The sequence below is a fragment of the Epinephelus lanceolatus genome, chromosome 3, assembly GCF_041903045.1.
Source record: "Epinephelus lanceolatus isolate andai-2023 chromosome 3, ASM4190304v1, whole genome shotgun sequence".
In the NCBI taxonomy this organism is placed as follows: Eukaryota; Metazoa; Chordata; class Actinopteri; order Perciformes; family Serranidae; genus Epinephelus; species Epinephelus lanceolatus.
Window position 1 is genome coordinate 48768123 of NC_135736.1, and position 11463 is coordinate 48779585.

Below are 11463 nucleotides of genomic sequence, written 5' to 3' on the forward strand. Positions count from 1 at the left end.
AATTAAAAAAGTCCAATGTTAATATCCTCCTGGGACCCAGAGGAAAAAAAGTTTTGATATCAAGATTTGTTTTATGTAATTTAAGTATTAGACTTGAAAAACACATTTTGCATCAAAAAAACCCCCATCAAAAATAGTATTTATTTATTTTTTATCACGTCCTCTGTAGAGGACATTGGGACTTGGTCGAGTCTTAAATTTCCAGAGTTAGTCAATAAGTTTCAGTTGAGTTACAATGGGACTATGGGGTATTTTATGCTTTTATTTCTAAATATATGAGCTACAAAGGACTTTTACTCCCCTGGAATTATTATGTGGCTGTCTTCAATGCTCAACACTATGATGGATAGCTGTAGCAAGGTAGAGTGTATTCTTAATAGCTATACCAATGGGTCTGACGTTGCAGTCAGGGTGCAGGATTGGTACCCTGTACCACTGGGTTTCAGGGCCTAGTGGTCCAACTGCACTCACCCCTCACTATCTGTGATGTGATGCCGTGTAATGCTTGCTATGTAGTCATTTAACACTCGCCCAGGCAATAAGAAGTGATGGGGAGCCCCATAGTTTGACCCATGCATTGTGCGCCGGTCGCCAGTGATCGAATCTGTGCAGGCCTGGCTCATCTCGAACGAACCTAATGAATGTCCGGTTTCACTCCGCCTCTCACTGCAGCTCTGATGGAGAGGTTTGTTCTTCCTCATGTTTGGACATGACTTTATCACATAAGCCGGTTCTCAATATGCGTTCTTGTGCGGACTTGTGTTCATGTAGACTTGTGTTCTCGTGGACTTGTGTTCTTGTAGACTTGTGTTCTTGTAGACTTGTGTTCTTGTGGACTTGTAGACTTGTGTTCTTGTGGACTTGTGTTCTTGTGGACTTGTAGACTTGTGTTCTTGTGGACTTGTGTTCTTGTAGACTTGTGTTCTCGTGGACTTGTGTTCTTGTGGACTTGTGTTCTTGTAGACTTGTGTTCTTGTGGACTCGTGTTCTTGTAGACTTGTGTTCTTGTGGACTTGTGTTCTTGTGGACTTGTAGACTCGTGTTCTTGTGGACTTGTGTTCTTGTGGACTTGTAGACTTGTGTTCTTGTGGACTTGTGTTCTTGTAGACTTGTGTTCTTGTGGACTTGTGTTCTTGTAGACTTGTGTTCTTCTGGACTTGTAGACTTGTGTTCATGTGGACTTGTGTTCTTGTGGACTTGTGTTCTTGTAGACTTGTGTTCTTGTGGACTTGTGTTCTTGTGGACTTGTAGACTTGCGTTCTTGTGGACTTGTGTTCTTGTGGACTTGTGTTCTTGTAGACTTGTGTTCTTGTGGACTTGTAGACTTGTGTTCTTGTGGACTTGTGTTCTTGTGTTCTTGTAGACTTGCGTTCTTGTGGACTTGTGTTCTTGTAGACTTGTCTTCTTGTGGACTTGTGTTCTTGTAGACTTGCGTTGTTGTGGACTTGTGTTCTTGTAGACTTGTTTTCTTGTAGACTTGTGTTCTTGTGGACTTGTGTTCTTGTAGACTTGTGTTCTTGTGGACTTGTGTTCTTGTAGACTTGTGTTCTTGTGGACTTGTGTTCTTGTGGACTTGTAGACTTGTGTTCATGTGGACTTGTGTTCTTGTGGACTTGTGTTCTTGTAGACTTGTGTTCTTGTGGACTTGTAGACTTGCGTTCTTGTGGACTTGTGTTCTTGTGGACTTGTGTTCTTGTGGACTTGTGTTCTTGTAGACTTGTCTTCTTGTGGACTTGTGTTCTTGTAGATTTGCGTTGTTGTGGACTTGTGTTCTTGTAGACTTGTTTTCTTGTAGACTTGTGTTCTTGTGGACTTGTGTTCTTGTAGACTTGTGTTCTTGTGGACTTGTGTTCTTGTGGACTTGTAGACTTGTGTTCATGTGGACTTGTGTTCTTGTAGACTTGTGTTCTTGTGGACTTGTAGACTTGCGTTCTTGTGGACTTGTGTTCTTGTGGACTTGTGTTCTTGTGGACTTGTAGACTTGTCTTCTTGTGGACTTGTGTTCTTGTGTTCTTGTAGACTTGTGTTCTTGTGGACTTGTAGACTTGTGTTCTTGTGGACTTGTGTTCTTGTGGACTTGTAGACTTGTGTTCTTGTGGACTTGTGTTCTTGTGTTCTTGTGGACTTGTGTTCTTGTAGACTTGTGTTCTTGTGGACTTGTGTTCTTGTAGACTTGTGTTCTTGTAGACTTGTGTTCTTGTGTTCTTGTAGACTTGTGTTCTTGTAGACTTGTGTTCTTGTGGACTTGTGTTCTTGTAGACTTGTGTTCTTGTGGACTTGTGTTCATGTGGACTTGTAGACTTGCGTTCTTGTGCGGACTTGTGTTCTTGTGGACTTGTGTTCTTGTGGACTTGTGTTCTTGTAGACTTGTGTTCTTGTGGACTTGTGTTCTTGTGGACTTGTGTTCTTGTAGACTTGCGTTGTTGTGGACTTGTGTTCTTGTGGACTTGTGTTCTTGTGGACTTGTAGACTTGTGTTCTTGTGGACTTGTGTTCTTGTGTTCTTGTAGACTTGTGTTCTTGTGGACTTGTGTTCTTGTGGACTTGTAGACTTGCGTTCTTGTGGACTTGTGTTCTTGTAGACTTGTGTTCTTGTAGACTTGTGTTCTTGTGGACTTGTGTTCTTGTGGACTTGTGTTCTTGTAGACTTGTGTTCTTGTGGACTTGTGTTCTTGTAGACTTGTGTTCTTGTGGACTTGTGTTCATGTGGACTTGTAGACTTGCGTTCTTGTGCGGACTTGTGTTCTTGTGGACTTGTGTTCTTGTGGACTTGTGTTCTTGTAGACTTGTGTTCTTGTGGACTTGTGTTCTTGTGGACTTGTGTTCTTGTAGACTTGCGTTGTTGTGGACTTGTGTTCTTGTGGACTTGTGTTCTTGTGGACTTGTAGACTTGTGTTCTTGTGGACTTGTGTTCTTGTGTTCTTGTAGACTTGTGTTCTTGTGGACTTGTGTTCTTGTGGACTTGTAGACTTGCGTTCTTGTGGACTTGTGTTCTTGTAGACTTGTGTTCTTGTAGACTTGTGTTCTTGTGGACTTGTGTTCTTGTGGACTTGTGTTCTTGTAGACTTGTGTTCTTGTGGACTTGTGTTCTTGTAGACTTGTGTTCTTGTGGACTTGTGTTCTTGTGGACTTGTGTTCTTGTAGACTTGTGTTCTTGTGGACTTGTGTTCTTGTAGACTTGTATTCTTGTGGACTTGTGTTCTTGTGTTCTTGTAGACTTGTGTTCTTGTAGACTTGTGTTTTTGTGGACTTGTGTTCTTGTGGACTTGTGTTCTTGTGGACTTGTGACACGTCATCAGTCACAGCCCAAGTACTGTTCCAATTCAAGGTTCTCTAGCCAAGTTCAGTCCAAATTCCCGGATGTGTTCTCGCCACACCCATTTCACCGGGGATGCATCGGAGCAGACTTGTGTGGACTTCAGACAGCCAGGTATCCCAGCATGCATTTCGCAACAATCATCGGAAAATGACAAGTGAGGGAAAGACGCACAATTGTAAGTCATAATTACCGATATGTTCCTGTTGTTTTGTCACGGGACGTAGTGTTTTCATGCGTAGTTTAAATGTCAGACCCGTGGTCGATGTTTTAATATAGAGCCCAGTTGAATGTGACTGAGGTCCGCTAGATGACAGCGGTGTCAGCGCTCATAGATAATAAACGTGTGTATGAGCGCTCAGGCTGCCGTAGTCCTTTTAAACTCATCGCTGATATCTCTAGTGGTTAAATATGACATGTAATTCGTTTGGGGAATGTCTAATGGGCAACATTCAGTCTCAGTAAAAGATATACTGTACAGGCCAAAAGTTTGGACACACCTTCTCATTCAATGCGTTTTCTTTATTTTAATGACTATTTACATTGTAGATTCTCACTGAAGGCATCAAAACTATGAATGAACACATGTGGAGTTATGTACTTAACAAAAAAAGGTGAAATAACTGAAAACATGTTTTATATTCTAGTTTCTTCAAAATAGCCACCCTTTGCTCTGATTACTGCTTTGCACACTCTTGGCATTCTCTCCATGAGCTTCAAGAGGTAGTCACCTGAAATGGTTTCCACTTCACAGGTGTGCCTTATCAGGGTTAATTAGTGGAATTTCTTGCTTTATCAATGGGGTTGGGACCATCAGTTGTGTTGTGCAGAAGTCAGGTTAATACACAGCCGACAGCCCTATTGGACAACTGTTAAAATTCATATTATGGCAAGAACCAATCAGCTAACTAAAGAAAAACGAGTGGCCATCATTACTTTAAGAAATGAAGGTCAGTCAGTCCGGAAAATTGCAAAAACTTTAAATGTGTCCCCAAGTGGAGTCGCAAAAACCATCAAGCGCTACAACCAAACTGGCACACATGAGGACCGACCCAGGAAAGGAAGACCAAGAGTCACCTCTGCTTCTGAGGATAAGTTCATCCGAGTCACCAGCCTCAGAAATGGCAAGTTAACAGCAGCTCAGATCAGAGACCAGATGAATGCCACACAGAGTTCTAGCAGCAGACCCATCTCTAGAACAACTGTTAAGAGGAGACTGCGCCAATCAGGCCTTCATGGTCAAATAGCTGCTAGGAAACCACTGCTAAGGAGAGGCAACAAGCAGAAGAGATTTGTTTGGGCCAAGAAACACAAGGAATGGACATTAGACCAGTGGAAATCTGTGCTTTGGTCTGATGAGTCCAAATTTGAGATCTCTGGTTCCAACCGCCGTGTCTTTGTGAGACGCAGAAAAGGTGAACGGATGGATTCCACATGCCTGGTTCCCACTGTGAAGCATGGAGGAGGAGGTGTGATGGTGTGGGGGTGTTTTGCTGGTGACACTGTTGGGGATTTATTCAAAATTGAAGGCACACTGAACCAGCATGGCTACCACAGCATCCTGCAGCGACATGCCATCCCATCCGGTTTGCGTTTAGTTGGACGATCATTTATTTTTCAACAGGACAATGACCCCAAACACACCTCCAGGCTGTGTAAGGGCTATTTGACCAAGAAGGAGAGTGATGGAGTGCTGCGGCAGATGACCTGGCCTCCACAGTCACCGGACCTGAACCCAATCCAGATGGTTTGGGGTGAGCTGGACCGCAGAGTGAAGGCAAAGGGGCCAACAAGTGCTAAACACCTCTGGGAACTCCTTCAAGACTGTTGGAAAACCATTTCAGGTGACTACCTCTTGAAGCTCATGGAGAGAATGCCAAGAGTGTGCAAAGCAGTAATCAGAGCAAAGGGTGGCTATTTTGAAGAAACTAGAATATAAAACATGTTTTCAGTTATTTCACCTTTTTTCGTTTCGTTTTTTTCGTTTTTCTTTAGTTAGCTGATTGGTTCTTGCCATAATATGAATTTTAACAGTTGTCCAATAGGGCTGTCGGCTGTGTATTAACCTGACTTCTGCACAACACAACTGATGGTCCCAACCCCATTGATAAAGCAAGAAATTCCACTAATTAACCCTGATAAGGCACACCTGTGAAGTGGAAACCATTTCAGGTGACTACCTCTTGAAGCTCATGGAGAGAATGCCAAGAGTGTGCAAAGCAGTAATCAGAGCAAAGGGTGGCTATTTTGAAGAAACTAGAATATAAAACATGTTTTCAGTTATTTCACCTTTTTTTGTTAAGTACATAACTCCACATGTGTTCATTCATAGTTTTGATGCCTTCAGTGAGAATCTACAATGTAAATAGTCATGAAAATAAAGAAAACGCATTGAATGAGAAGGTGTGTCCAAACTTTTGGCCTGTACTGTATTCTTATATTATTAAATGTTGTAACATGTTATTGTTCTTTGTATTCTTTTGCTTATTTACGTGTTTTTACCATTCAATAATGATTTTAAGAATTTATTGTAATTTATTTATTGTATTTAAAGATTAATTGTATTTATTGTAGTATTTATTCAACAGCATTTTAAATATTGATTATCTGATATGAATTGTATACCTGATGTCTGAAGTGTGGCTGAATAAACTTTTCCCCTTCACATCTGACCTGTTTGATCCATTTATATTGGTGAGTACAGACTAAATGAGAAACTGCTGTCAGTGTAATCCAGTACAGTTCAACAGCACCACAATCTATAACTCAACACTTCAATAAAATGTCAGACTGAATATTAAACTGCTGTTGTTTTTTCTAGGTGTACCAAGTAAACTGTCAAGTCTCCATAAAAATGTAGACAGAAAGCATAATGATGAGACAAATGCAGTGATGGACAGTAACTAAGTATATTTACTCAAGTAGCTACTGTACTTAAGTATTTGGGTATTTCCATTTACTTAGAGGGAAATACTGTACATTCTACTCAAGCTACATTTATTTGATAGCTATAGTTACTTTTCAGATAGTTTGTTTTATATGTTGTTTCATGTTTACAAGTTGCTGTGTGTTGTTAAAGATCAGACTAGTACACCAGTGACAGGTGTTAAATCAGGTGTTTAAATGCTGCTTACATGTAGCTTACGTTGATCAATTAATACTCAATACATATTCATGTATATGATGATCACAACACTTGACATTGGGTCACTCTGCATCACGAGTACTTTGAACTCTTCATTCATTCATTCATTTCATTCGTCTCATCACGCCTCATCCTCATCCTCCGCTGTCTTTCTGGGATCTGCCTCCTCAGCTGGGCAGCCTCCTCCTCAGCTGGGCAGCCTCCTCCTCAGCTGGGCAGCCTCCTCCTCAGCTGGGCAGCCTCCTCCTCAGCCTGCAGGTACAGCAATCCTGCTGCAATAACTGCACCAAGATGCCTTCTCTGATCCATGTCCGTTGTTGATTTTTGATTTCCATCTCGCCAATGCTTACGATCACAATAACCACCAACTCTCCACAAACTTTTCCCCCGCACCTGACTTTTGATTATAATCGGACTTGCCAAGTCCGCAAGTCCGAACTGCTGACCTTGTGTATTGAGAAACGGCTCTACATTTGTGCTCCTTTGTGTTGTGGTCCATCCAGTGGTCGCTCTGTGCCATAACACCAGGAAGTGGAAGCTTGTTGGTGTTGTTCAACTCAGCACTGAGGTTCTCATGGTTTTTACCTGTTAATGTTGCACTGAACAACACCAGCATGATTTTTACACAACAATTTATGAACTCTTTAAACCTGTCTTGAAAGGACTGATACAAAAACATGATGATTTTCATGCAGAATTTTAAACAGTCTGTACTGTGTAACCTGCCTGAAGTTTAACTTGATGCTTTTATTGTGAAGCAGCCACAGGAAACACAGTTTGTCAGGAAATACAACTTATGTATAAACCAGGCTTTTCTGTTCAGTGTTTAATGTTCAAGTCACTGCTTACTCAGGCCTTGTGTTCAACAACTACTTTATTTTATTCAACAATCACATATTTACAGATTTCTGTGACTCATAAACCATCTCACCAGTGTTCACAAAACACATTAAACCTGTCCAAAGTCACCAGTAATTATCAAACCACTTCCCAGACAAAATATTCAAGTAAAAAATCAAAAAGAAAAATTTGTTCAAAGTCAAACTGCAGCCTGACATATTTGGCGTCTTTGCAAACAATGATTTCTTCTGTCAGTGAGAGTAAATGTCTGTGGGTTTAACAGAGGTTTAAATAGATATTCTCCACATAAAGTTTGTGTCATGATGCAGAGTTGAAGAGATGAAAGTGTCAGATTAACATGCTGCCTGTGTGATGGGATACAAACAATAAAACATCTTAACAATGAAGTGTACATCAGCACAGTGAACAGATTCTGCAGAAAATAAGACGTGAACTATACAGGATTCACAATACATGTTTCTTTGAATAGAAATAAATCAATACATGAAATAAGTGATTATTTTACTCTGACAGGAGAGATGATCAGAGGTGCAGAGTTTGTACCACCATCATTATTACAGGGACTGAAGAATGGGAAGAGTTTCTCAGTGAAGGAGCAGCCAGTAAAGGAGTAGATAAGAGCTGCAGCATCTACGTCATAAAAGGAGACCAGACCCTCCTCATAATCCACAAACACCCCCACCTTCTGAGGACGAGACTTCAGAGAGAGACGGACTCTGGGGTCAGCCAGAGCTTTGTACTCATTTCCATTCCTCAACCATACAGTCCAGTAACCCTCCTGAGGGCTCAGAGTGATAACTCCCTTCCTGTTGATCGACTCTCTGGCCACTCCTAAATCCCAGTTAGTCTTTCCTTTACCTTGAACCTCAAAGTAAAATCTGCCTGAAGAGAAACTCTGTTTTGCTAAAACATTACAATAACGAGAAAATCTCTCTGGGTTGTTTGGGACATTTTTCTTTACATCACCATATTTCACTTGTTTCCCATCATCAGACAGGATGAGATTAGGAAATGCTGTATCAGGATCAAGAGTCACATCCACTGCATACTGCTGGAACCTCTTCAGTTCAGCTTCAAACAGCTTCTTCATCTGTTCACTGAGTGTCTCCTCCAGCTGAGACACAGCTCTCACCACAGTCCCCTCATATGATGGTGGATGGACGCTGACCTCTGACCAGTCCTTAGAGAGTTGAGGAGCTTTCAGGGACTGGATACACTGGAGAAGATGGAGGTGGTCTTCAGAGTGTGAGAGCTGCTCCACCTCAGTGTTTCTCTTCTTCAGCTCAGAGATTTCCTGTTCCAGCTCTTTGATGAAGCCTTCAGCCTGTTTCTGTGTTGTTTTTTGCTCCCCCTCTATCATTTTGATGAGCTCATTCAGGCCTCTCTCAACAGACTCCTTCAGAGCAGTGAAGACCTGAACACCTTCTGCTATCTCTCTGTCTGCATCTTTCTCACTAAGGCTGACTGAGTGTTTGATCTCCTGAATCTTCAGTTGTCTCTTCTGGATCATCTGCTGAATTTCAACCTCTGTCTTCCCCAGCTCAGCCTTCTTTTCTTCATATTCTTCTTTCAGAGGAACAACATCATGTGTCTTGTGGTCTGAAACAGTGCAGAGCATGCAGACACATGTCTGGTCGGTCTTACAGAACAGCTCCAGAGGTTTATCGTGCTTCGTACACATCCTGTCTTCCAGGTTCTCCACAGGGTCGATCAGCTGATGTCTTTTCAGGCCTGACATTGTCAGATGAGGCTCCAGGTGAGTCTCACAGTAGGAGGCCAGACACACCAGGCAGGACTTCAGGGCCTTCAGTTTGGTTCCAGTGCAGACGTCACAGGGAACTTCTCCTGGTTTGGCAGCTTGTTGCTGTGAGCTGCTGCTGCTGGCTTTCTGTTGAGCTGACTGTCTGAACTGAGCGACCATCTCAGTTAGCAAAGTGTTAACCCTCAAATCAGGTCTTATGGTAAAAGTCTCTTTACATAAGGGACACTGGCACCTGTAGCTTGTATCCCAGTGTTCAGTGATGCAGTTTTTGCAGAAGTTGTGTCCACATGGTGTGCTGACAGGATCAGTGAACACATCCAGACAGATGCAGCACAGAAACTGATCTTCAGATGGCAGATAGTTTGCAGCAGCCATATCTACACATGTAGTGGGAAAGAAAAAAACATACAAACACTCATTTTACAGTTTTAATTTTTTTAAACTGACAGGAATGTTATTACTGTTCCTTTAAGTTTAACATATGATATTGGGTAATGTAGCATTTAATCATACATGCTGTGTTTTGACCTGCACTGAGCTGTGAGCAACTGCAATCACTTAAGTCGTGCTGACGAACTCACCAAACTGGTAAAACAGCACAGAATATGTTCACATCTTGTTGTGTAGATCAGTTTATATTTAAGCAAAGCATCACACTTCCTCCAGCTGCTTCACATTAAAAGCCTCCTGCTGGTTCTCTGTTAGAGGCTTTTATTGTGAAACAACTAGAGGAAGTACAGAAAGCAGTATGTAGGAAGTGATCAGTTAAAGTGACCTAGTGATGGGATTTCTCGTTCACTTTGAAGAGCCGGTTCAAAGATGCCGTTAGTTCGTTCGTTGTTGTTTTTTGTTTTGTTTTTGTTGTGTGTGTGAGGGGGGTTGATAGTGGGTTCAACGACGAATCGCATTGCTGATTTATCGCATCACGTGATCTGGATATTGTAACATGGACCCAGAATAGACTCCGCAGATATAAAGTTTGGTGTAGCCATAGCAACTCCCTTTATAAACAACAAGCCTGTCAATACAAGCAAGTGTTAGCAGATAGTGGGTTAAGTTCCTACTAGGGATGTGATGTTCGCGAACGAGCCGAGTCTTTGAACCGACTCTTTGAAGTGAACAAGTGAGCAGCTGCACTGTCTTTCTCCCTCACTAACTAGTCTCTCTCAAATGAATCTGGATCAAATAATCTGAAATTAATGGATACAGAGTAAATGAAAGCAAAAAACAAAGAAATTAGGAACTGGCTCGTTCACTTCAAAGAGCCAGTTCAAAGACTCGGTCGTCACATCACTACCTGACACACAGAGACTGTTTAAAGCTGTCAAAGTGAGCTACTGTACAGTGGGTCTGTGGACAAACAGCCACAGTTATATTGTTATCCGTTTCATAAGTATGAAGAGAAAAGAGTGGAACTTGCTGTCTGAGTGTAGCTGAAGTTTAGTGTTAGTCCTGGTTGTTGAAAGTGTAAATATGATCAGCTGTACTCACCAGTGTTGGGCAGAGACTCTGCTGTGTTGTTGACAAAGACCTGATGAAGTCAGTGTGAATTTTCTTTTAGAGAGAAACAGAGACTTGTCTCGACTGCAGCGTGGCTCACACTCTGACTAACTTTACTTTCATTTCTGGAGTGTGAGGTTGAAGTGAACAAGTTCAGGTGCATTCCATTTCAATCCCTCGCCCACTTTCCCTCTGCGAGCGGCCTCTGTGTGAAGTAGGCTGGAACATAATACCAACGGCTGAGGGAGGGAGTGGAAGTACCAATGAAACACACTGTGTATTCCAGTACCCAAACTACCATACTATCCACCTTATCCCTAGCCCCCATGATACCTTGCGTGAATTGTGTGCGCGACTTCCAGCCTTGAACCAAAACTGTCGATTTCCAATGGTAACAGTTTGTTTACAGAACTTTCTTCTTCTTTCCAAGAGCAATTGAGAATAAAACATGGAACACACCACCTGTTACAGCTCAAACAGGATCATGTGATCATACGTCTGCCATCTCTGACAGCCATCTCAAAGAAACCGAGCACGCTAACAGTTAGCTCGTCTTGCTCCGTTAAAATATCGCTAACTTGGGGTGTCGGTGGCTTAGTGGATAGGGCAGGTGCCCCATGTACAAGGCTGTTGCCGCAGCGGCCTGGGTTCGACTCCAGCCTGTGGCCCTTTGCTGCATGTCATTTCCCCTCTCTTTCTCTAACTTAACTCTCATTTCTGGAGTGTGACGTTGCAGCTCTCCTCTTTCCAGTGTTGCTCCGCCTCTCACTGCAGCTCTGTTGGTCCGGTTTTGTTTCCTCCCTCTGATTTACACAGTTATTGGGAAGCACCAGGGTTTTCTCTGGATAATATGGAGCAAAGGTGGAGCTGTGCCTGTATG

The 11463-nt window shown here is 42.3% G+C and overlaps 1 protein-coding gene across 1 annotated transcript; it reads right to left on the reverse strand.

The window, feature by feature from the left end:
- Nucleotides 1–7316: 7316 nt before the first annotated feature.
- LOC144462529 (E3 ubiquitin-protein ligase TRIM21-like) lies at nucleotides 7317–10951 on the reverse strand. Its single transcript, XM_078166545.1, has 2 exons — nucleotides 10575–10951; nucleotides 7317–9460 (listed from the first exon to the last, which is right to left on the reverse strand). The coding sequence occupies exon 2, from the start codon at nucleotides 9456–9458 to the stop codon at nucleotides 7818–7820; it is 1641 nt and encodes a 546-aa protein (XP_078022671.1). The 5' UTR covers nucleotides 9459–9460; nucleotides 10575–10951; the 3' UTR covers nucleotides 7317–7817.
- Between the last annotated feature and the right edge of the window lie 512 nt (nucleotides 10952–11463).

What these genes read in the sequence shown, in the direction of transcription:
- LOC144462529 (XM_078166545.1), bottom strand. Translation starts at nt 9,458, where the DNA reads ATGGCTGCTGCAAACTATCTGCCATCTGAAGATCAGTTTCTGTGCTGC.